Source organism: Mirounga angustirostris, unplaced genomic scaffold (genome assembly GCF_029215605.1).
Source record: "Mirounga angustirostris isolate CCGP_5_RB_7025 unplaced genomic scaffold, mMirAng1.0.hap1 SCAF_3, whole genome shotgun sequence".
NCBI lineage: Eukaryota > Metazoa > Chordata > Mammalia > Carnivora > Phocidae > Mirounga > Mirounga angustirostris.
This window is the reverse complement of record NW_026991711.1, coordinates 29,842,603-29,870,466: the sequence shown is the minus strand read 5'-3', so window position 1 is coordinate 29,870,466 and position 27,864 is coordinate 29,842,603. Positions and strand designations below refer to the sequence as shown.

The window sequence follows — 27,864 nt, the reverse complement described above, 5'->3', positions numbered from 1 at the left end:
AGTTAAATTTAATAAAATTATGTACAAGCTCTGTACACTGAAAACCAAAATAACACTGCTGAGAGAAATTAAGGAAAACTTAAAGAGAATAGAGGGGCGCCTGGGTGGCGCAGTCATTAAGCGTCTGCCTTCGGCTCAGGTCATGATCCCAGGGTCCTGGGATTGAGCCCTGCATCGAGCTCCCTGCTCCGCAGAAAGCCTGCTTCTCCCTCTCCCACTCCCCCTGCTTGTGTTCCCTCTCTCACTGTGTATCTCTATGTCAAATAAATAAATAAAATCTTAAAAAAAAAAAAAAGAGAATAGAGATAAACCATGTTCATTGATTAGAAGATTTAATATCATTAAAATGGCAACTCTTCCTCAAATCTACAAATTCAATGAAGCCCCCCAAAAATTCTAGAGACTTTTAAAAATAGAATTGGCAAGCTGATTCTAAAATTTATATAGAAATGTAAAGGACCTAAAGTAACTAAAGCAATATTTTTAAAAAGACCAAAGTTGGAAGACATTGACCTGAATTCAAAACTACTGTAAAGAGGGCACCTGGGTGGCTCAGTTGGTTAAGCGACTGCCTTCAGCTCAGGTCATGATCCTGGAGTCCTGGGATCGAGTCCCGCATCAGGCTCCCCGCTCGGCAGGAAGTCTGCTTCTCTCTCTGACCCTCCTCCCTCTCATGCTCTCTCTGTCTCATTCTTTCTCTCTCAAATAAATAAATAAATAAATAAATCTTAAAAAAAAACAAAAAACACTACTGTAAAGAAAACAGTGTGGTATTGGTGTAAAGATAGATATATAGATCAATTAAACAAAAATAAATTCCAGAAATAGGCTCAAATGAATATGGTCAACTTATTTTTTATAAAGGTGCTAAGACAATTCAACAGAAAAAGAGAAGTCTTTGTAAAAATAATGCCAATCAACTGAATACCAATATGAAAAAAGTGAACATGAACCTTTATTTCATACCATACACAAAACTTAACTCTAAATGTATCACAGGCCTAAGTATAGCAGCTAAAACTATAAAATCTCTAGAAGAAAATATAGAAAAAAATCTATGTGACCTTGGGGTAGACAAAGATTTCTTAGAACACAAAATACATGAATCATGTATGTAAGAAAATAATCAATTACATTTATGAAACTTAAAAACTTTTGTTCTTCTAAAGCACTATACAAAAACAATAAAGCAAGCCATAGAACAGGAAGAATTATTTGTAATACAGGTATCTGACAAAGGACTTGTATCTAGAGTACATAAAGAACTCTGACAATTCAGTAATAAGACAATTATAAAAAGGTAAGGCAAGATAGGAAAGACATTTCACGATAAAAAGATATGAATAGCCAAAGGCACATGAAAGGATGTTTACATCATTAGTCATTAGAGAAAACCAAGCGAAAACCACAGTGAAATACCCCTATGTATTTAGAATGACTAAAATTTTAAATGCTAACGATACTATGTGTTTGCAAAGATGTAAGGCAACTGGATTTCTCATACACTACTGGTGGAACAGTAAAATGCAATAATTACACTCTGGAAAATAGTCTGAATAGTTTTTTAACAGTTAAACATTCATCTACCATGCCACCCATGAGGAAAGAGTTAACAATGCAGGTTTGACTGCTTATTCCTTGCATTTCCCCAAGGGAACCAGGACTGACTGTGGGCCAATCCTTAGGAATGTGGTCTTTAGACTTTTCTTTGTGTTAGTTACTGATGGTTTTGTAAAATACACCCAGAGCAATGGACCATGCCTACTGGCTTGTTCAACAGCTTTGTACAAACATCGAGACTGATGATGTGCACCTGAGTTTCACGTACCATGGCTGGTTGCAAAGCAGGACAAGTCTCTGTGTGACAAAACCCCCCATAAAAGTCTCATAGCCTAAGACTCAAGTGGGCTTTCCTGGACAGAAATATTCCATACATATCCTTGTAGTTCACTGCCAGAGAGAAAGCATGTCCTGTGTGCTCAGACAAGGAAGGACTAGAAAGCCTATGCCATAACTCCCTAGACACCACTAATACTATTCATTTCTCTTTCCTGCTGCCTATTCTGTACCTTTGGCTGTAATAAATCTTAGCCATTAGTGTAAGCTGCTTTTGAGACTTATCAGTCTTCTGGCAAATCATGGAAGGAAACAGCACCTACTCATTCCACTTCTAGGTGTTTATCCTTCCAAAAAACAAAAACATATATCCACACAAAGACTAATACACAAATATTCAGAGCAGCTTCATTTGTGATAGCCAAAAACTGGAAACATCACAATGTCTATCAACAGGTAAATGGGTTAACAAATTAAGATATATCTAAATAATTGGATACTCATTAGCAAAAAAAATAGAACTGTTAATATATACAACTATATGGACACAACTCAAAATCATGCTGAGGGAACGAAGCCAGATACAGAAGAGTACACACTGCATGATCACATTTATATGAAATTCTAGAAAATAAAAACTAATTTATAATGACAGAAAGTACATCTGTGGTTGCCTACAGCCATAGCGGTAGGGAGAGATGGAATGCAGCAAAGGATGAGGAAAATGCTTGAGACTGATGGAAATTTTCTAAACCTTGATGATATCTTTCAAAACTCTGCTATTAAATATCCTAACCTAAGACCCAGGCATGTTTAGTAGCAGGATGTTGAAGAAGTTTCCTTTTTTTTTTTTTTAAAGATTGTGCTTTCTACTCTGAATAAGAAGGAAATTGAATGAAGGAGATGGCTAATGGATGAGAAGAAATAGAGGGGCCAATGACAGCAATAAACAAGGAAATAAAGTGGTATAGCTAAATGGTATCTTATTTCATTTGCTGAAAAGAAATGCTCGTTCTTAAATATATGGGGGGAAAAAAGCTCATTGGCATTTTTAAAATAACTTTTTTTAAAAAGATGAATGAAAAATAGTCCAGAAACAGTAAAAGAGGGCAGGGAGAATAACAACACTATTTTATTATTTTATATGCCCATCATAAGCAGAAACCATTTCTTACTCATCTTTCTATGGCTGCACATGGTCAGTATGCAATTAATGTTTTAGGAAAAAATGAGTAACTTTTTTGGTATCACTCTTATCACAAGGTGCTCTTAAAAAGCAGATATAAAACCTGAGGCCAAGAGAAGAAAGATGAATTACTAAAGGCACAAAGTTAGAGACAGAATTGAAGGGGATGAAAGACCTTGAATTCCCACCTCTTCCTCGATATCATATGCCCCCACTTTTAGGAACATCACTAAATGAAACCTTAAAAGAACTTAAAAAAGATTTTCAAGATTCCCATACTCTGACTTTGCACATAACACCAAAAAGTGGAAAAGGGGTAGAGGCTGAAAATCCAAATGACTATATAACAAGTATATTAAGAATGTTCTCCATTTCCCTCTTTTATCCCAAAAGCAGAAGTAGTAAGTAATAAGAAACGATATAGTGAACATAAATCATTTACCTGCCCACCCAGCAACATTTTCCGTAGGGTAACTACCCCCTCCCATTTCACATGGCCTGCTTATTAGGATGCTCACCTATCACCTATCACAGGGTTATAAACATAACTCAGTCTAACCAATCAAAGTACTCCATCTCCAAGGCCAAAGTGAATGATGAAGGTCAATCAAAAATCATACCCAAGACTTTCTGCTAGAACTAATAAAGGAGATGGCCCCTCACTCAAAGAAAATGAAGTTGGAGCCCCCAGCAGCCTTTGTCCTCAGCCACAGGTAATAAACCCACAGAAGAAAGCAGAAGCAAGTGATGAAGACACAGATTTGCTGACATTACTGATGGATCCAGCTGTGTCTCAAGATAGTGCCATGAAATAAATTTCATTCCCTATACTTTTATTTCATTTTTTGGTTTACTACTTTAAAGTACACTTCTCTCAGTTACAAAATGGCAAGAACATTAATTAAAAAGGGCAGGAAACAATTGTCTTTAGAACTTAAATACGACATACAGGCCAAGCTAAACTATTGTTTCTTTAACCAAAAGTAGAGCTGTGCAGAAATCATAGTTATGACTCCCCTCTTTCTCCTGTCTAGGCTTCTTAGTACTGTTTGAAAGAAAAGACTCTTCGGTAGAAAGTGAAATGTTTAAGATTTAATAGAAAAGATTTCCGTTTTAGATGGGGAAAAAAAATCCTTGCTCTCTGTGATCTCATCTAATTCAAATATTCCATATTGCCTTTTCTTTTGCACAGCCACCCATCACCAAAAGAAGCTCAGAACAATATAGATACACCAAGATTCTCCCTAACTCATGACATATGCATAGGCCAAATCCAAGTCCCAATTAACAAGCCAATTTACTCAGTTTCTAGAACATGTAGTTAGAGTGGAAAAAAGAAAAGAGAAATGGATGTGTTCCCCCAAAGAACTGATCAAAGATAACATGAATAAATAGTAAATAATTTTCAGCACCCAGATATTAACTTCCAGGCTAGTGGTCACGAAATGCTCCAAAGATGAAACTAAATAGTATAACCAAGTAATAAGGGGCTTTTTAAAAATTAAAATAAAAAAAATAGAAATGAAATGGTTTGCTAGTTATACCTTTTTAATCTTGGCATTTTTATTCCAATTACTATATGAAAAAGTCCTTACTCCCTATAAATTGTCAGCAGTTTTACCTTGCTTCTTGTCTTCACTTTTGATTTGCTCTTCTGTTTTCTTTTCAACTTCTTCTTATTTAAAATTTTCTTATTCCTAAAAGTGGAAAAAAAGAATTATGAAAGTTCATTATTAGGGCATACAAAGCTATGAAAAATAGGTGCTTCCAAAGTAGATATCTGAATATTTCTCCTACAAACTTTCTATGAAACAATATACTCTAGATGCACATATAAGATACTAACCCACAATGTAGCTATTGAGATAATAACACAACACTGGAATGCTAAGAAATATACATTAAATGATCAAAAAATTGAATTTTGCAACTATTTTTATAAAATTAAAAAAGGTTAATGGCATCAAATGAAGTTTTTAAAATTTTATTCAACAGTGGGGATGCTAATAAATATCAGGTATATTCCCTTCCCAGAAAAATCTACTCTTCGTAGTTGCAAGGGCTACAGTGTAAAAAGGGATAGGAGGCAATTTTTACTAAACTACTACAGAAAAAACCCCAACTCATACTCTTCTCATATCCTGCAGCCAGTTTTTCATAACCTCAGGGGCCTAAGACCAAAGTATTCTTGAAGCAGAAGGACGCTCCTGAATGACTCTGAGAAAGAGAGGGGAAAATGTGGAAAAGAATTAAGAATTATAGTGGAAGAAACAAGAGTCAGGGAAAACAATGTATTTTATTTAATATTTTTGTATGTCTCTAATACTGAGGTACCCATGGGTACTAAAAATACAAGATGAAAAAGACCATTCTTGCCCTCAAGGAGCTCAAAGACTTGAATGAGCTAGCAAGAGGATACTACTGAGGAGGAGGAAGAGGAGAGGGAGGGGAAGAAAAGAAAAGAGGAAGAGGAGGAGGGGAAGGAAGAGACTCTACATGCTAGAGGTCAAGTCCTTAACACTTGGTAACTAATTTAGTGGAAGTTGTGACAAAAACAAAAGTTGTACACCTAGGCCACCTGGAGGTAGGGATGTCATTCACAAAAATAGGGAAGTCAAGGGGAAGAATTAGTTTCCAAAAGGAAAAAACAGCTTCTATTTTTTCTATTTATTTTTAATTTTTTAAAAGATTTTATTAATTTATTTAGAGTGAGAGAGAACAAGAGAGAGCAGATAGAGAGGGAGAAGCAGACTCCCTGCTGAGCAGGGAGCCCAACTCAGGGCTCGATCCCAGGACCCTGAGGTCATGACCTGAGCCGAAGGCAGATGCTTAACCGAATGAGCCACCCAGGTGCCCCTATTTTTTTTTATTTTTTTTTAGAGGGAGAAGGGACAAAGGGAGACAGAGCATCTTAAGCAGGCTCCATGCCCAGCATGGAGCCCGATGCGGGGCTCCAACTCACAATCCTGAGATCGTGACCTGAGCCGAAATTAAGAGTTGGTTGCTTAACCGACTTACCCACCCAGGTCCCCCAGTTCAATTTTAAAGATGTTTAAGTTCAAGATACTAAAATGTCAGCAAAATAGACATGAACAAGCATATGAAAATTTATCTTTGACATCCCTTCAGCTTTACTCCCTAAACCAAAATAATCACAAAATCTTGTCAATTATGTTTTGTAAATAGTTCTTGAATCTGTCTACATCTCTATTGCTGCAATTCTAATAATCTAAGGTGCCACCACCTCTTGCTTGGTCTACTGCAAAAGCTTTTTAACTCATTTCTGTACATCCACGTTTGACCCACTTCAATCCATTCCTCACACAGGAACCCAAGTCAACTTTTAAAAACACAAATCTGAAGGGGCACCTGGGTGGCTCAGTTGGTTGAGCATCTGACTCTTGATTTCAGCTCAGGTCATGATCTTGCACTTGTGAGATACAGCCCCACATGGGGCTATGGGTTGAGCCTCACGTCTGCTTGGGAGTCCCTCTGACCCTCCCCCAGCTCACATGTGCTCATCTGCATGTGTGCTTTCTCAAATAAATAAAATCTTTAAAAAAATAAAAATAGAAACACAAATCTGAGTAGGTAATTACCCCACTTAAAACCCTACTAACATCTTCTTAATTCTCTTGGGTTAGAGTCCAAAAGCATTGGCATGGCTTAAAAGATCTTCTACCAAGAACTGACCTATGCCAGCCTCCCTGCCTCATTTGCATCCCCCTCCAACTTGTTCATCATACTCCAGCCACAAAGACATCCTTCTAGTTGTGTGAACCTGCTAAGCTACTTATGGGCTTTCACAAAGATTCTCCCTCTTCCTGGTATTCCTTCCCACATCTTTTGCTAACCACCATACACCTCTGATGTCCCAGACTGGGTTAGTTTCCCTAATATACACTCTCATGTCATTTTACACTTGTTTCATTGTGTTATCTGCAAGTGTAATTAAGTATGGGATTATGTATGTGTTCAATGCATGACGCCTTCACCAAGCTGTAAGTGCCAAGAGTACAGAGGCCATGTGTTTCTTGTGCAGTGCTCTAGCCTCTTTGTCTAAAAAGTATCTGGAACAAAGTACTCAATACTATTTTGAGAGAAAGAAAAAGTAGGAGGAAGGAGACAGGAAAGAGAGAAAAGAAGGAAGTTCAGAGCTACAGCTTTAAGCATTACTCAGAGGGCCAAGGATAGATTCATAAATACACAGATACATTTAAAGGATATGTAAGCCAGACATGTCCATTTAGGAGCTATCCATGAAATTATTTCATGCAGATTTTGGTGCAATGGAGATAATGGAAAACCATGTACATGGATAAGATTTCCCCCAGATAGCATGCTACAAAAGTAAAGAGAAAGACTGATCAATAGTATCATGTGCTATACATGAACAGATATACCTGCTTATATAGTCTATTCAACTATGAGCATTGAGAGCATGAAGAATATCTATTTCAACTCTGTACTTTCAAGACCTGCATTAGTGCCTGACATATCATGGGTGCTCAAGAATTATCAAAAATGAACAAAAAGTTAATGAAAAGTAATGAGTATTTCTCATTATGGTTTAGAAAAACAACTTCTCTTTTATATTAAATAATTAATAATAATCTCTTAAATCAGTTGTTTGAGCAACAGGAATATGTAACTGCTAAAAGGTTAGCCCCTTCTATACAATTTAGAAAAACATCAAGGTTCACTCAAAACCGGTCTTCAGAGAAGCAGAACATATAAAGCCAAATAAAATGACTTTCCTGAAGCCTAGTCATCGCAGACTAAAATATTCACAAATATACACCAATACTTGTGTTTCTTTTGTTTAATGAACATCTTTAAAGTTCAAATGGCTTTAATATATATTCCTAAAATACTTCTTCCTATGCATTTAATTAGTTTGGCATTTAATTAGTTATAACAATTTTAATGAACCTAAACCCACCAATTCCTGAATATACAGCTTAAGAATCAGCTTTTCCCAAATCCCCACAAATTGATTTTACTGTGGTTTTTTGTTGTTGTTGTTGTTAATTTGGCTTGTTTTATTAGAAGTAGATGGTTATCAAAGAGAGCCAGTATAAGTTAAAAGTTATATGAAGAGAGGAAGAACAAGATGGTGGAGGAGTAGGAGACCTAAATTTCCTCTGGTCCCAGGAATTCAGCTAGATAGCTATGAAACCATTCTGAACACCTGCAAACTCAATAGGAGATCTAAGAAAAGAATAGCAGCAACTCTATGAACAGAAAAGCAACCACTTTCTAGAAAGTAGGATGTGTAGAGAAGTGAATCCAAGTCGATATTCGAGAGGATAGACCGTGGGGGGAGGGAGCTGGCTACCGGCAAGTGATAGAGCAGCGGAACACAAAATCGAAACATTTAGAAGTCAGCTCCGCTGAGGGACATGGCTCCAGTGGCTGAGTGGGGGGTGGAACCCTCGCTGGGACAGTGTGGTCTCAGAACCCTCGGGGTCACAGGAAGACAGAGGTGCCTGAGTGCAGCAGAGCTCCCAGATACTGGAACGGGGAAGCCGCCTGCAGACACGGAGCCAAGGAGTGGGCTCTCAGCTCGGGGTTGCCATAAATGCTGATCCGCGGCACAGTCGGGCCACTGCTCTTCTAGCAGGGACCCAACAAGAGGCAGATCTGGGGAGACTCCCCTCCCTCCCCCGGGAGAAGCAGCGCGGAAGTGCACCACAGGAATCTGCTGGGTTTGGAGAGTCCAAAGGGGGTCGTGTGCCAGAGACAGAAACACTCGGTCACAGGCCGGGTGAGCACGGGGTGTGGCCAGAGACTGGGGACACAGGAGTGATTGCTTTTCTCTGGGGGCTCACTGAGAAGTGGGGTCCCGAGTTCTCGGCTCCTCTGGGGCGGAGATTGGGAGGCTGCCATTTTCACTCCTGTCCTCCAAAGCCCAACGGAAAGTTTGCAGGGAACAAAAGCTAGGAGAGCAAACCCCAGCGGATTGCTTAGCCTGGCCCTGGCAAGGGCGGGGCAATTCCGCCTCTGGCAAGGACATTTGGGAACCACGGCAACAGGCCCCTCCCCCAGAAGATCAGCAAAAACAGCCAGCCAAGACTGAGTTTACCCATCAATGAGAACGGCAGAACTCCAGCACTAGAGGAATGCAGCACATAGAATTCATGGCTTTTTTTCCCATGATTCTTTAGTCTTTCAAAGTTAATTTTTCAAATTTTAATTTTTTTCTTTTTCTATTTTTTAAATTTTTCTTTTTTCCCTTTTTCAACCAACATCCTATCTCATCAATCCCTTTTTTAAAATCTTTTTTATTTATCATTTTTAGAGTCATATTCTATCTGTTAATTGTAGTTAACCTTATTCTTTGTATATTTGTATAAGTTGTTCTCTCTTTAAAATTTTGGGATACAGTTTCTTCTAACAGACCAAAATATACCCTAAATCTGTAGTGTATGGCTTTATTCTAGTCTCCTGCTTGATCACATTCTCTCCCGTTTTTTTTTTTTTAATTTTTCTTCTTTCTTTTTCCAACCAACTTCTTATCAATTCCTTTTATAAAATCTTTTATAATTTTCATCTTTACAGTCAAATTCCATCCCCTCAGCATACTTACCCTTATTTTTGTACATATGTAAGTTCTTCTTTCTTTAAAATTTTGGGAGATTATTTCTAACAGACCAAAATACACCCAAAATCTAGTGTGTGGCACTGATCTGTGCACCAGCCTGATCATATTCTTTTTTTTTTTCTTTCTTTCTTTCCCTTTCTCTTCCCCCCAGTTTCAGGTCTCTTCTGATTTGTTTAGTATGTATTTTTTCTGGGATCATTGTTACCCTGTTAGCATTTTGTTCTCTCATTCATCTATTCTCCTCTGGACAAAATGACAAGATGGAAAAACTCACCTCAAAAAAAAGAACAAGAGGCAGTACTGATTGCCAGGGACCTAATCAATACGGACATTAGTAAGATGTCAGAACTAGAGTTCAGAATGACGATTATAAAGATACTAGCTGGGCTTGAAAAAAACATGGAAGATACTAGAGAAACCCTTTCTGGAGAAATAAAAGAACTAAATATCTAACCAAGTCGAAATCAAAAAGGCTATTAATGAGGTGCAGTCGAAAATGGAGGCTCTAACTGCTAGGATAAATGAGGCAGAAAAGAGAATTAGTGATATTGAAGATCAAACGATGGAAAATAAAGAAGCTGAGAAAAAGAGAGACAAACAACTACTGGATCACGAGGGCAGAATTCAAAAGATAAGTGATACCATAAGATGAAACAATATTAGAATAATTGGGCTCCCAGAAGAAGAAAGAGAGAGAGGGGCAGAAGGTATACTGGAGCAAATTATAGCAGAGAACTTCCCTAAGGAAACAGGCATCAAAATCCAGGAGGCACAGAGAACCCCCCTCAAAAACAATAAAAATAGGTCAACACCCCGACATCTAACAGTAAAACTTACAAGTCTCAGAGACAAGGAGAAAATCCTGAAAGCAGCTTGGGACAAGAGGTCTGAAACCTACAATGGTAGAAACATTAGATTGGAAGCAGACCTATCCACAGAGACCTGGCAGGCCAGAAAGGACTGACATGATATATTCAGAGCACTAAATGAGAAAAATATGCAGACAAGAATACTATATCCAGCCAGGCTGTCACTGAAAATAGAAGGAGAAATAAAAAGCTTCCAGGACAAAAACAAAAACTAAAAGAATTTGCAAACAACAAACCAGCCCTACAAAAAATACTGAAAAGGGTCCTCCAAGCAAAGAGAGAGCCTAAAAGAAACACAGACCATAAAGGAATAGAGACAATATACAGTAACCATCATCTTACAGGCAATACAATGGCACTAGATTCATATCTTTCAAGAGTTACCCTGAATGTAAATGGGCTAAATGCCCCAATCAAAAGACACAGGTATCAGATTGGATTAAAAAAAACAAGACCCATCGATATGCTGCCTGCAAGAGACTCATTTTAGACCCAAAGACACCTCCAGATTGAAAGTGAGGGGGTGAAAAACCATTTACCATGCTAATGGACATCAAAAGAAAGCTGGAGTAGCAATCCTTATGTCAAACAAATTAGATTTTAAACCAAAGACAATAATAAGAGATGAGGAAAGACACTATATCATACTCTCAGGGTCTATCCAACAAGAAGATCTAACAATTGTAAATATCTATGCCCCTAACATGGGAGCAAATATATAAGCCAATTAAAAACAAAATGAAAGAAACACATTGACAACAATAAAATAATAGTAGGGGACTTTAACAACCGTCTCACTGAAATGGACAGATCATCTAAGCAAAAGATCAACAAGGAAATAAAGACTTTAAATGACACACTGGACCAAATGGACTTCACAGATATATTCAGAACATTCCATCCCAAAGCAACGGAGCACACATTCTTTCCTAGTGCCCATGGAACATTCTCCAGAAGAGATCACATCCTAGGTCACAAATCAGGTCTCAACCGGTACCAAAAGATTGGGATCATTCCCTGCATATTTTCGGACCACAATGCCCTGAAACTAGAACTCAATCACAAGAGGAAAGTCGGAAAGAACTCAAATACATGGAGGCTAAAGAGCACCCTACTAAAGAATGAATGGGTCAACCAGGAAATTAAAGAAGAATTTAAAAAATTCATGGAAACAAATGAAAATGAAAACACAACTGTTCAAAATCTTTGGGATGCAGCAAAGGTGGTCCTAAGAGGAAAGTATATAGCAATACAAGCCTTTCTCAAGAAACAAGAAAGGTCTCAAATACACAACCTAACCCTACACCTAAAGGAGCTGGAGAAAGAACAGCAAATAAAGCCTAAACCCAGCAGAAGAAGAGAAATAATAAAAATCAGCAGAAATCAATGAAATAGAAACCAAAAGAACAGTAGAACAGATCAACAAAACTAGGAGCTGATTCTTTGAAAGAATTAATAAGATTGATAAGCCCCTGGCCACACATATCAAAAAGAAAAGAGAAATGACCCAAATAAACAATATCATGAATGAAAGAGGAGCGATCACAACCAACAACAAAGAAATACAAACAATTATAAGAACATATTATGAGCAACTATATGCCAGCAAATTAGATAATCTGGAAGAAATGGATACATGCCTAGAGATGTATCAACTACCAAAACTGAACCAGGAAGAAATAGAAAACCTGAACAGACCTATAATCACTAAGGAAATTGAAGCAGTCATCAAAAATCTCCCAAGAAACAAGAGCCCAGGGTCAGATGGCTTCCCAGGGGAATTCTACCAAACATTTAAAGAAGAATTAGTACCTATTCTTCTGAAATTGTTCCAAAAAATAGAAATGGAAGGCAAACTTCCAAATTCATTTTATGAGGCAAGCATTACCTTGACCCCCAAAATCAGACAAAGACCCCATCAAAAAGGAGAATTACAGACCAATATCCTTGATGAATATGGATGCAAAAATTCTCACCAAAATACTAGCCAATAGGATCCAATAGTACATTAAAAGGATTATTCACCACGACCAAGAGTAGGATTTACTCCAGGGCTGCAAGGTTGATTCAACCTCCTCAAATCAATCACTGTGATACAATACATTAATAAAAGAAAGAACAAGAACCATATGATCCTCTCGATAGATGCAGAAAAAGCATTTGACAAAGTACAGCATCCTCTCTTGATTAAAACTCTTCAATCTCTTCAGGTATGTAGGGATAAAGGGTACATACCTCAATATCATAAAAGCCATCTATGCAAAACCCACAGCAAATACCATTCACAATGGGGAAAACCTGAGAGCTTTCCCCCTAAGGTCAGGAACACGGCAGGGATGTCAACATCACCACTGCTATTCAACATAGTACTAGAAGTCCTAGCCACAGCAATCAGACAACAAAAAGAAATAAAAGGCATCCAAACTGGCAAAGAAGAAGTCAAACTCTCACTCTTTGCAGATGATATGATACTTTATGTGGAAACCCCCAAAGACTCCACCCCAAAACTGCTAGAACTCATACAGGAATTCAGTACAGTGGCAGGATATAAAATCAATGCACAGAAATCAGTGGCATTTCTATACACCAACAACAAGACAGAAGAAAGAGAAATTAAGAAGTCGATCCCATTTACAATTGCACCCAAACCATAAGATACCTAGAAATAAATCTAACCAAAGAGGCAAAGAATCCATACTCAGGAAACTATAAAATACTCATGAAAGAAATTGAGGAAGACACAAAGAAATGGAAAAACGTTCCATGCTCATGGATTGGAAGAACAAATATTGTGAAGATGTCAATGCTACCTAGAGCAATCTACACATTTAATGCAACCCCTATCAAAATACCATCCACTTTTTTCAAAGAAACGGAACAAATAATCCTAAAATTTGTATGGAACCAGAAAAGACCCCGAGTAGCCAGAGGAATATTGAAAAAGAAAAGCAAAGTTGGCGGCATCACAATTCCGGACTTCAAGCTCTATAACAAAGCTGTAATCATCAAGACAGTATGGTACTGGCATAAAAACAGACACACAGATCAATGGAACAGAATAGAGAGCCCAGAAATGGACCCTCAACTCTATGGTCAACTAATCTTCGACAAAGCAGGAAAGAATGTCCAATGGAAAAAAGACAGTCTCTTCAACAAATGGTGTTGGGAAAATTGGACAGCCACATGCAGAAGAATGAAACTGGACCATTTCCTTACACCACACACAAAAATAGACTCCAAATGGTTGAAAGACCTCAATGTGAGACAGGATTCCATCAAAATCCTAGAGGAGAACACAGGCAGCAACCTCTTTGACCTCAGCTGCAGCAACTTCTTCCTAGAAACATCGCCAAAGGCAAGGGGAGCAAGGACAAAAATGACCTATTGGACTTCATCAAGATAAAAAGCTTTTGCACAGCAAAGGAAACAGTCGACAATACCAAAAGACAACTGACAGAATGGGAGCAGATATTTGCAAATAACATATCAGATAAAGGGCTAGTATCCAAAATCTATGAAGAACTTATCAAACTCAACACCCAAAGAACAAATAATCCAATCATGAAATGGGCAGAAGGCGTGAACAGACATTTTTCAGAAAAAGACATCCAAATGGCCAACAGACCCATGAAAAAGTGTTCAACATCACTCGGCATCAGGGAAATCCAAATCAAAACCTCAATGAGATACCACCTCACACCAGTCAGAATGGCTAAAATTAGCAAGTCGGGAGACAGATGTTGACAAGGATGCGGAGAAAGGGGAACCTTCCTACACTGTTGGTGAGAATGCAAGCTGGTGCAGCCACTCTAGAAAACAGTGTGGCGGTTCCTCAAAAAGTTGAAAATAGAGCTACCCTATGACCCAGCAATTGCACTACTAGGTATTTACCCCAGAGACACAAATGTAGTGATCCAAAGGGGTACATGCACCCCAATATTTATAGCAGCAGTGTCCACAATAGCCAAACTATGGAAAGAGCCAAGATGTCCATCAACAGATGAATGGATAAAGAAGATGTATATATATACACAATGGAATATTATGCAGCCATCAAAGAAAACGAAATCTTGCCATTTGCAATGACGTGGATAGAACTAGAGGGTATTATGCTAAGTGAAATAAGTCAATCAGAGTAAGAGAAGTATCATAGGATCTCACTGATATTAGGAATTCTTCATCTCAGGAAAACAAACTGAGGGTTACTGCAGTGGTGGGGGTGGGAGGGATGGGGTGGCTGGGTGTCAGACATTGGGGAGGGTATGTGCTATGGTGAGCACTGTGAATTGTGTTAAGACTGATGAATCACAGACCTGTACCTCTGAAACAAATAATACATTATATGTTAAAAAAAAAAAAAAAGAAGATAGTAGGAAGGGAAAAATGAAGGGGGGGAAATTGGAGGGGGAGATAACCATGAGAGACTATGCACTCTGAGAAACAAACTGAGGGTTCTAGAGGGGAGGGGGGTGGGGGGATGGGCTAGCCCAGTGATGGGTATTAAGGAGGGCACATATTGAATGGATCACTGGGTGTTATACGCAAACAATGAATCATGGAACACTACATCAAAAACTAATGATGTAATGTATGGTGACTAACATAACATAATAAAATAAAATTAAAAAAAAATGTTACATGAAGAAAATCTATAGTCAACATTAGAAAATAAAAATGCTCTTTGTTAGTAAGCTAACATCCCATTATATGACTAATGGAAAAGCTTAGTTGAAAACAAAGTTTAAATAAACTTTTCATGATATCTGAGGATGGACAGATAAAAGAAAAACTCTAGAAACCAGCCTTATACATTAACAATTCACCTTGGAATTTATGATGATTTACGACTTTAAATCCTAAATCAAATAGGAACTTAATGAAAAATGTCTGGAATTGATCCTGTAGGATTTTTAGTCATTGCACAAAAAGAACCTCATACCTATGAGATTTGAAAGAATTATGGGTGTTAATAAAAGGCAAAGTCTATTAACATTCTTTAAATATTTATTTTAAAAATATTTACTTTAAAAATTTCAAAGAAATTTTAATAGCTACCACTGTTTAAGGAAAACCCATTTTTTCCTGCAATGTAAGAACAAATGAATTTTTGGAAGTTGTTCCATGATACAGATCATTATTTTCTCTATCAGCTTATTGCTGAGCCTGTTTTCTAAAAAACAAAACAAAATAAAAATTAGTCATAATTTAATTTAAAAATGTCTCTCACTCTGAATCTGTTTCTTCATTTGTAAAATAAGAAGACGAAGGAGAGTATTTCTGAGATTCCTTTTAACTCTAAAATACTGGAGTTTTAATAAGTCCAAATTCAAAGAACTTCTGGAATAAGAAGATTTCAATCTTTTGTTTAACTTCCTTTAGTAATGAGAAATGAAAAATTTCTGAGTCTATGGTCTAAGGCAGGAATAGGTAAATTTTTTTCTGTAAAGGGCTAGATTGTAAATACTTTTCATTTTGTAGGCTATAGGATCTCTGTTGGAACTACTTAACCATTATGGCATGAGAGCAGACACAGGCAACACATAAACAGACAAGTATGGTTATATTACCAACTATTTCTGGACACTGAAGTTTGAATTTCATATAATTTTTATCTCCACAAAACACTTTTTTTTTTAACCTTTAAAAACGTCAAAACCATGAGAGACTATGGACTCTGAGAAACAAACTGAGAGTTCTAGAGGGGAGGAGAGTGGGGGATGGGTTAGCCTGGTGATGGGTATTAAAGAGGGCACGTACTGAATGGAGCACTGGGTGTTATATGCAAACAATGAATCATGGAACACTACATCCAAAACTAATGATGTAACGTATGGTGATTAACATAACATAATAAGATTTAAAAAAATAAAGAAAAAAATAAAAAAATAAAAACGTCAAAACCATTCTTAGCTCACAGGCCATACAAAACAGGCACTGAGCCAATTTGGTCTGTGTGCCATAGTTTGTCAACCCCTGGTCTAGAGTGTACTTTAATAAACAGGCTCAAATCAGAAAGAAAAAAAAAATAACTCTTAGTATGCAACACAGATAAAAACTGTTCAAAATATCACCATGCTTATACAAATAAGCATTCTTCAAATTATGTCTTTTCTTTTTGCAAAGATAAACTCCAGATTTCCACTTCCCTAAAATAAGATACTAGAGAGAAGCAAGCCTTTGCTCTTCCTTCAAAAACCTGACTAGCATAAGAATGCTGTGGAAGTAATTAAGGACCAGATAAACTAAAACTCCAGAGATGAAAGAGTACTTCCACAGTGAGCTCAGACCATTGGCATTTTCTTCCATGGGGGTATTTGCAAAGTTTGGATATACATGAGGTCAAATTGAGCCTAGTTTAAACAGAGGAACTCTACTAAAGAAAACCAGAAATTAGTGCGGCTTTAGCTGGAATGAGACTGGAAATCTAGAAAAGCCTCAAATACATGGCCAGTTTCCCCATAATATAAAGCTTAGTAATGGGATGCTGGAGGATAGGGAGGCTGGACCAACAGGGCAGAGTCAATTTCCCAGTCTCCCAATGTCTAGAAGACAGAATCCCAGTAGAGGGAGGAGTCTACTTAATCCATGATTGGATGGAGATTGTCAACACCTCATCCTACTTGTCTAACACAGCAAAGAGCAAAACTCTCTGAAAGAAAATAACTGTTAGGCACATAATAAACATATTAACAGATCTACAAGAAGCAATATAATCAGGCAGACTCAAGATAATTGATATTGAAGTTAAAATAGATGCAAAGATGGAAAAATAGGACGAAATGATGTAATTTTCAACAGAATCTGTTTTTTAAAAAAGCCAAGTAGATTTTCTAAAAAATAAATATTTGAAATCAAGAACTTGTCAGATGATTTTAAGAGCAGAACAGACCAGAGGAAAACAGGATTCATGGACTTGCAGATAGGCCAAGGGAAAATATCCAAACTCAAACACAGAGAAAAGAACGAGATGAATAAAACAGAATATGAAACATGCAGCATATAGTCAAATGGTCTCATATTCATGTAAATGAAATACAAGACAGACAAAAAATGGAACAAATGCAATATGTGAACAGATAATGACAATTTTACAAAAGTGAGAAAAGAAATCAACTCAGAGATTCAACAAATTCAGGGAAATGCAAGCAGGAAAATACACAGAAAACCACATGTACACCAAATACTAGGCACAAACTGCTGAAACAAAGGATAAAGAGAAAATCTTAAAAGCAGCAAGAGAGAAAAGATACATTAAAAAGAACAACAATAAGATTGACAGCTTCCATTCTCTGTTGAACAGTGCTGGGGAAAGAGGGGTATAGACCTAGAATTATGTACCTACCAAAAATATCCTTTAAAAATGAAGACAAAAATATATTTTAGACCCACAAAAGCTGACATAATTCATTGTCAATATACCAATACTACAAGAAATACAAAAGGAAGGTCTTTAATAATTGCTATGGCAAAATTTTAAATAAAAGGACACAGACGTAAAGTAGAAGAACTGGAGAAGATATATCCTGAACATATTTACTGGCCTTGGAAAAAATGTTGGTAGGGCTATATTAGTATTTGACAAAATTAATTTTTAAGGCTAGAAGTATTATTAGAGATGAACTGAGCACTTCATAATGCTAATAGGGTCAATTCAATAGGAAAACACAGCAATCCCAAATCTGAATGCATCTAATAATAACATAACTTCAAAACATATGAAGCAAAATTGAGCAAAGTAAAAGGAGAAAGACAAATTCACAATCAAAAGAGCAGATTTTAACATTCCTCTCTCTACCTGACCGAAGAAGTAGAGGACAAAACAGCATGGATATAGAAAAGTTTAAAACATGATTAATCAACTTGACCTAACTGACATACCTAGAAAATCACACCTAACAACTGCAGAATAGATGTTCTTTTCTAATGCAAATAGAATATTTACCAAAATAGACAACAGAATGCTGAACCACAGACTAAGTCTCAACAAATTTCCAAAGACTGTGACTGTAATCACAGAAAAATTAAACTAGAGACCAACAGAAAGGAAACTCAGATATTCCCAAATGTTTGGAAATCTAAAAAGACAAAAACAAAAACAACAAAAAAACAGATTTTAAATAACCTATGAGTCAAAGAACTATAATAATATATAGTATTATATAATATAGTATTATATAATATAGCTATAATAGTTAAAATGGAAATCAGAAAATATTTTCAATTAAATAAAAATGACAGATGACCAAACTTGTGAAATGTAGCTGAAGTAGTGCTTAAGAAAATGTATAGCTTTTTGCAAAGACATAAATGCAAATAATGAAAAAAGAAATTCTGAAAGTAAATGATCCAGGCATACAACTTTAGAAGCTAGAAAAACAACAGCAAGTAAACAATGTAAAAAGAGGGAAACAAAAGTAAGAACAGATATCAATAAAATAGAAAACAGACATTCAGTAGAGGAAATCAAGGAATCAAAACTGGTTCTCTGAAAAGATCAATAAGGAAAGACTGCTCTAGCAAGACTGGTCAGGAAAAAAAAACACAATCACCCATATGAGAAATAAGAAAGGGGACATCATTATAGATGCTGCCCATAAATTTCACAGTTTAAATATGAGGGCATACCCCTGAAACAAATAATACATTATATGTTAATTTAAAAAAATTAAAAATATAAATAAATAAATAAATACAAGAGCAAATTCCATTAAAAATGTAACTTCTCAATATTAAACAAGGAAAAATACAATATCTGAATAGTTTTATATTCTGTTAAAGATACTGAATCCCTAACCAAAACGTTCCCACAAAGAAAACTGTAGATTCAGTGGCTTCACCAGAGAATTCCTCTAAATACTTAATTCACTGGTACGTTCTTTCCAACAACTTCAATCTTAAACTAACTCTTTCTCTGAATATAAAAAGAAACTTCCCAACTCATTTTATGAGATAAGCATTAATTCTGATACCAAAATCTGAAAAGAGTAATTCAAAATAAAATCTCAAGCCAACATCTTCCATGAACAAAGAAACAAAAATACTACCATAGCCAAAAAGTGGAAACAACCCAAATGTCCATCAATTGACAAATGGATAAACAAAATGTGGTACATCCATATAACAGAATTATTATTCAGCCATAAATGGAGTAGACACATGCTACTTTATGGATGAACCTTGAAAACATTACGCTAAGTGAAAGAAACCAAGGTCACCAATGATCATATATTGTATGATTCCATTTATATCAAATGTCCAGATTAAATAAATCCATAGAAACAGGAAGCTGATTAGTGGCTGCCAGGGGCTGATGGAAATGAGAAGCAGAGTGACTGCCACTGGGTATAAGATTTCTTTTTCGGGTGAAGAAAAATGTTCTGTTTGCACAACTCTGTTAAGATACTAAAACTACTGATTTGTATACTTTTACATGGTGTGTTTCATGATATGTGAATTATATCTCAACTAAAAATAAGAGGAAAAAAAGCCACTGATCTAAACATAATTTCAATGTTCAGCAACCTATAAAAAGGATAGATAAATTGCAAAATCCAATCAATGTAACTCAACAGGATAACAAAACAAGGAAAAAAAATATGATCCTTTCAATAGAAACAGAAAAAGTATTTTATAAAACTCAATCAACAACTACTTGTGATGAAATGCTTCCATAAGGCAGAAAAAAAAATTAATCTGGTAATTACTAAATCTGGTAATTACTTAATCTGGAAGTAAGTTAAAAGAAATGAAAATCATAATGGCTGAAAAGAAAATAGTAAACCATTTTTACTTGTAGATAACCTGTGTTTACAGAAAGTGCAAAGTAATCCATAAATAATAAGTGAATTATCCAGGTCACTAGATACAACACCAATTTTTAAAAAAATCAGCTAATTTATAAAACACTATATGTAAACTGAAGCTTTTCTATATAAACCAGAGTTATTTCTCCTGTGTAATTAATGTAATGATACTCTCATCATTGTGTGTAAGCATTACTGAATAAATTAGAGAGGAACAGTAGTCTGATTACTAAGTAGAAAACTTTTATTTACTTTCCTAGGCTGATAATTATTAACAAGAAAAGAGATTTTAGCAGCTCAAACTGATCTAGGGAAGAGATGCAAACAGATTTCCTATATATAGCTTCAATCTCTTGATCTATTTAGAAGTCTTCATATGGCGGTTAGGGATGGGGGATAATAACTCTGAAGCAACTGTAAAACTTTCTAAGGACAATGTGTTCACCCCAAGCCTCAGAGAGCTACCATAAGGGTAATGACAGTTAGCAGTCAAATAAGCAGGCACACAAAAAGATACAAGGCACCTGAGAACTACGAGAGATAAACAACAGACACCAAAACAGAGCACAAATGGAATTTTCAGACACAACTATGCTTACCAAATTTAAAGAAATAAGAGATGGCTTTAAAGTATCTGCAGCATATGGGGAATACAGCATATATGAAAGAAAGTCAAATCAAACTTCTATGAAAATGAAAAATATAATAACTGAAATTAAAGACCCACTAGGTAGTTTTGCAGCATCTCAGACACAGAAGAAGAAAGAATTTGAAGAAATTAGAAAAAAGTATCTACAATTTCAGCATAGAAAGATAAAAAGGTTGAAAATGTATCCCTGAGACCTCCAGTTCTGAAACCTCCTCCTTCAACTCCCATCATCCCAAAAGAGACAGCCTTTACTCCATCCAAGTGTACTTCTCATACCATGGATCCCATCTCATTCCCCATCCTTGGGATTTCACTCAACCACTTACATCCTCTCTTTGTTCACTCTTTAATCTCTTTTATCCAGGATTTCTAAACCTAGAAGCCTACTGGCCTCCAAACGAAGGAAAAAAAAAGTTAAATGATTCTCTATTTCTCTTCATCACTAAATTTCTTAGGGAAAAACTGTCTTGAACTTTTTCAATCCCTTACTGTCAAATTCCTACGAGTTTATGACTTCTCGATGCCACCAACTTCCTTGTTGCCTATTGAATTCCCTAGCTTCCATCTTTAGCCTTCACATTCTTCCATATATGAGTATTGTCAAACAGTCTAATTCTTTATTTTTTTTTAAAGATTTTATTTATTTATTTGAAAGAGAATGAGAGACAGAGAGCACGAGAGGGAAGAGGGCAGAGGGAGAAGCAGACCCCCCGCTGAGCAGGGAGTCCGATGCGGGACTCGATCCCAGGACTCCAGGATCATGACCTGAGCCGAAGGCAGTCGCTTAACCAACTGAGCCACCCAGGCGCCCCACAGTCTACTTCTTTAAATACCTTCCCCCATTCCTTGGCTTCAACCCTTATTTTAGTATTCCTTCTACCTTTGATGATGATTCTTTCTTGGTCTTCTTTAACAGGTCCTTTTCTTGTCCTTTAATTGTTTAGTATATATATTAATTCTCATGAGAGTTATCTGCACATATTCTGTATTTGTATCTTACAAACTTTGTTTTTAATAATCCATAACAACTCTAAACAATAACTACTGAGAGTTCATGAACATCATTGGAATACTGGTCTAGAGCCAGTTATGTTCTCTGACAATAAAGGTACATCTACTATAAAAACTGACAACACTTCTAGCCACTTCAAAATCCCACCCCAACTCATTTAGTTCAGATTAGATCACCTAAGCCTCTTCTTTGCTGCTTAAATGGGGACATATTACGAAGGTACTCCTTTTACTTTCCTTCCACCCAACATGAAATGTTCTCTACAGGGCCTTATTCCATACAGTATCCCCATTCTCTTTTTTATTCATTATTCCTGCCCTTCTCCTTCAGTCTTCTAGGTTAAAAGTACAGAATTTAGAGACAAATGAACTAGGTTAAAATGTAGGCTGTGTCATTTATTAGTCGTGATCTGGGAAAGTTATTTAACCTCTCTGCCTCAGCAGTCTCATCTGTAAAATAGGGTGAAAACAGTACCTCTCCCATTGGATTATAAAGCACTTAGAGTTACACCTGGTATTTAGTAAGTACTAAACAAATTTTATTTCTTATTATCATGCTAAAGTGTCTACCTTGGTTTAGATTTCCCCAGAAGCAGACTTGATTCAAGGATTCGCGTAAAAGGAGCTGTTTTGAGAAGTGAGCCAGGAAAAACACTGGTGGGGGGATCAAAAGTAAGACAGGTAAGGGAAGGCAGTCAGTAAAGAGTGCATTAGCCAGTTACCATGATGGGCAACTACAGCACGATTCTACTGGAAAACTCTGGTAGATGGTGTAGAACGTGGCTCAGTTACCCCAACTGAAAGATGAGAAAAATGAGGTACTTATCCACCAACTCCTCATCCATCACTGGTTGAAAGCTTTTCTAAAAGCATTAACTCTGGCATTTCTGGCTTGCCCTGCCCATAAGCCAAGAATATCTATATGGCCAATAAGAAAGCTCTCAGACAGAAAGTCATAGACATAAGTAGAGAGCATGGAGATAAATGTCAAAGAGATGGGGCTAGGACACTAATAACATCTACTACAGCGTCTCTTATCCAAAAGATAATTCTTTGTCTCCTTCCTCATGCTACCATCTTCCTTCTTTCCCTTTAAACACTGATTTCTTTTTTTTTTTTTTTAAGATTTTTGAGAGAGAGAGCACGCGCAAGCACAAGCCAGGGGTGGGAGGGGCAGAGGGAGAGGGAGAAGCAGACTCCCTGCTGAGTGGGAGCCCAAAGCGGGTCTCGATCCTAGACCCTGAGCTGAAGGCAGATGCTTAACCGACTAAGCCACCCAGGTGCCCCTAAACACTGATTTCTAAATACTCTCCTTTCTTCACCTAACCTCAATTTACTTTCCCACTGAAATGTCACTTCTTGCCTTCTGGAAAATGTGGTGGGAGTGAGTGGGTATAGGTCATTATGATCTCTTAATGCAAACTTGAAGATGATGTCTTCAGACTTCTATTTAGCCAACCTACAGGCAAAGAGGCAGTTTGTAAGTGATGGTATGTTCATGAGGAGCCTTTGAATATACTGAACATAATGTATTTGAGACAGGACTGACCAGCAGCAGACTTTTCAAATTACAGGTCTAGAGATCAAGGGAAAGGTTTTAGCTATAAACCACACACCAGGAAGTAAAAAACAATTAGGTAATAACTAAAATCACCGGACTGACTGAAATAACCAAGGAAGAAAATTTAGAGAGAAGGGTACCAAGAATGGACTCTTGAGAAACTAGCTCTTCCTCTCTTACTATCTAAAGAAAAGGCATTGTTATTTCTATACTTGAAATCTAGTCACCTGTTATACCTATGATTCTTCCTTCATTCTTCTAACACCAGAACATTCTCAAATCCATTCTATTCCATCTATTCCCATTGCCTTTTCTCAGGATTCATTACCACTTGTCAGAACTACTACAGTTGTTTCTTTAAAGGTAATCTTGCTTTGGGGATCTGTACCTTTTGTCCTCTATCACGCTAGCAGAGGTATTTTTATAATTTGAAAGTTTAACTCTACCACTACTGTTCTCAAATAAAGCAATACTTGGGACATAATAACCTGGTCCTAACATATGTGTCTAGTTTCTTCTATGCCCTTATTCTCATTCACCAGTTCCCCACACTTCAGTTATTGCCAATATTTGTGTTTTGTACTTGTTTGATTTTATCCCTGAATTAATAATGTAGCTCTAGCAACTGTAACAGTCTCCCTTAGGAAACTATGGCCTGCAGTCTAAATGTAGTCTGCCACTTATCTTTGTAAATACAGTTATACTGGAACACAGCGATGCTCATCAGTTTACATATTTATTGCTTATGGGCGCTTTCAAACTGTAACAAGAGTTGAATAGTTGCAACAGAGACTGTACTATCCCAAAGCCAAAATACTTGAGCGTATTTGGCCCTATACAGAATTATGTTTGCTGACCCTTCACCCATGAGACAATAAATATCAAGCAATCTCATATGTGTATAACTGGATTCCCAGAAAGAAATAAAATAGACTGAGTTTGAAATAATATTTGAGGAAATAAAAGCCAAAATGTGCCCAATTAAAGAAAAATTATCACACAGATCTCAGAAATTCAATGAATACCAAGCACAAGCTAAACACACACACACACACCCACACACAAACTCTATTTAGGCACAGCATAGTCAGATTACTAAAAATCAAAGGTAAAGAGAAAAACCTTAAGAGCAGTCAGAGAAAGAATTCTGGTTCCAGTGTGGAGGCATAAACTCAAATACAGCCTATCTTTCCCACCATTTACAACTAAGAACTGTGGGTAAAATGCAAGAAGAAAAAAGAAAAAAATTACTGGAAGACTCTGAAAAGCAAACAAAAGCATATTGTAGAGTGGAGTTAAACTTGGAAAAATGACCCACAGGAGAGTGAGCTTCCCAGTTCAATTATTTTTTCCTCTTTCTCTAAAAGCTTTGCCCAAAGGCCAGGAAACAATCACTGCATCAGAGCAATAATCCAGAAGTTAAACCTCCAAGAGGAACCCTATCTTTCTGGCCAGCGGAATTGAGGAAGGAGGCTCCTGAGTGCTGGAGAATGTGGAGAAATCCTGAAAAGGAGAAAGATGAGAGAAAGGGATTCCCTAATTCTGTCTACAAACCCACACAAGTCTTGGGCTTACTCCGGAACTACACAGGTACGGGTCAGACCCTACCAGTATAGCAATGACTCGGAACTGAACTGAGATTTGAAGTATCACCCACAGAAGGCAAGACCAAATTTGCCATCTGAACTTAAATGGGCTGACAGTCTGCTAAAAGAAACAATAAAAATCAAAATCCCCCCCCTGATTTATAATAAGCCCCAGAGTTTACAAAACATAACACTAACAATGTCCAAGATACAATCCAAAATTCTCACAATGCAAAAAAGCAAGAAAAATGTGATCAATTTCAAAGGAAGAAACAATTAACAGGTGCCAACCCTGAGGTGATCCAGATGTTCTAATTCTCCAACAAGAGTTTTAAAGCAACTATTATAAAAATATGCTCCACCAAGTAAAGGCAAACACACTTGGGCAAAAAAAATTCCTCAGAAGACCAAGAGAAATTAGTTTAAAAATGAACCAAATGTAAAATTTAAAACTGGACAATACAATGTGTAAAATAAAAAAATTCACTGGATGGGCTAAGAGAATGGAGATGACACAGAAGAGTCTTGAACTTGAAAATGGATCATTAAAAAGTATGAAATCTGAAGAACAAAGAGAAAAAAACATTGACAAAAGGAAAAATGAACAGTCAGAGACTTGTGGGACAAGCTCAAAAGTTTTACTGTAATTCCCATTGAAAATTTTTTTTAATTTATTTTTTTATTTCTTTTTAAGATTTTATTTATTTATTTGACAGAGAGAGACAGCAAGAGAGAGAACACATGCAGGGGAGCGGGAGAGGAAGAAGCAGGTTTCCTGCTGAGCAGGAGCCCGATATGGGGCTTGATCTCAGGACCCTGGGATCATGACCTGAGCCAAAGGCAGATGCTTAACGACTGCCACCCAGGCGCCCGACCATTGGAATTTTGGAAGGAAGAAAGAAATTAGGGCAGAATATTTTAAGAAACAATGGCATCACAAATTTGGTAAAAGACAAATTTACACATTCGAGAAGCTGAGCATTCTTCAAAGAGATTAAACTCAAATAATGATTAGACATATCAAACTGCTGAAAACCAAAACCCAAACTAAAAAACCCAAACCCCAAAACATACTTGAAAGCAGAGAAACATGACATATACGGGGGGGTGTAAGGTTCAAAATTACCAAGTTTCTCATCAGAAATCATAGTGGTGAAAAGACAGTGGAACAACATCATTAAAATATTGAAAGAGAACAGGGCCTACTCAGAATTCTACATTCACCTAAAATATCCTTTAGGAATGAAAGCAAAATGAAGAGATTCTCAGATGAAGAAAAACAAAGAAAAGTTTATCCTCAGCAGACTGATGTACAAGAAATGCTAAAGTACTGAAAGGCTGAAAGGAAATGTCGCATCTTCAGGAATGAAGGAATAACAGAAATAATAAATATACAGGTAAACACAAAATACCACTTTTTTCCTTTATTTAAAATATCATACCTACTGAAAGCAAAAAATATATTGTACAGTGAGGTTTTCAAATCATGCAGCCATAAACATATATGACAACTATAACATAAGGAGGGTGGGTAATGAAGTAGAGGGGAAAAAAAGGATCTGTATGGTTGCCAGGTTTCTCTATTTTAAGTGAAGCAGTACAACAGTAACTCTAAGTAGGCTGTGAAAGGTAAGGTATGTATATTGTAATCCCTAGGGCATTCAAATAGAAAAAGATAAAGCCAAAAAAGCCAATAGCTATATTAAAATGGGATACTAAATAATCCAAAAGAAAGCAGAAAAAAAGGAAGAGAGGAATGAAAAAGAAGAAAACATAAGACAATATGATAGATCTAAAGCCAACTATATCAATAATTAATTATATTAAATACTAATAATCTAAATTGTCCAAGTAACAGGCAAAGATTGACAGAGCAGATTAAAAAAAAAAAAAAGGCAAAACCCTCATGTTGCGTAAGGAAGAGAAACTTTAAATATAAAAATACAGATAATTCAAAAGTAAATGGATGGGAAAAATCTTACCATCCAAACAGTAAGCAAAAGAAGGCTGAAGAGGCTATTTTAATATCAGATAAAATAAGTTCAAAGAGTATTACTAGGAATGAAGAGAAATGTGTCATAATGAAATAAAAGAATAATTTATCAAGAAGTTTTAATAATTCTATATATATATACCTAATAGCAGAGCCCCAAAGTATATGAAGCAAAAACTGAGAAAATTAAAAGGACAAATCCAAATCCAAGTAAGAGTAAGATATTTTCAATACCAGTCTCTCAGCAACTTATAGAACTAGACAAAAATGAGTACAGACAAAAGAGACCCAAACAACACCATCAACCAATTTGAACTGACATAGAACTCTACATGAAAAAATGGCAGAACACACATTCTTTTCAAGTGTACATGGTACAATCTTCAAGGCAGACCATATCCTGGGAGATACGGCTTATCTCAATCAATTTTAAAAGATTGAAATCATACAAAAATATGCAATAGATTGTAATAACAGTAATATATGTAATAAAATACCAAATATCTCAAGGTTAATAAAATAATTCTAAATAATGTATGGATCAAAGATAAAATTACAAAAATAAATCAGAAAATATTTTAAACTTGGGTGCCTGGGTGGCTCAGTCGATTAAGCGTCTGCCTTTGGCTCAGGTCATGATCTCAGAGTCCCTGCATCAGGCTCCCGGCTCAGTGGGGAGGTCTGCGTCTCTCTCTGACCTTCCCCCCTTTATGCTTTTTGTCTCTCACTCTGTCTCAAATAAATAAATAATAAAAAAAGAAAATAT

At 36.5% G+C, this 27,864-nt stretch overlaps 1 protein-coding gene across 10 annotated transcripts in view; it reads right to left on the bottom strand.

The window, feature by feature from the left end:
• MYCBP2 (MYC binding protein 2) overlaps positions 1-27,864 on the bottom strand; it is a 271,236-nt gene that overhangs the window by 229,457 nt on the left and 13,915 nt on the right. For all 10 annotated transcript variants that reach the window (XM_064585965.1, XM_064585966.1, XM_064585967.1 and 7 more), the window contains exon 2: positions 4,644-4,719. In XM_064585965.1, the coding sequence (XP_064442035.1) occupies positions 4,644-4,719 (76 nt within the window). The remainder of the gene's footprint in view (positions 1-4,643; positions 4,720-27,864) is intronic.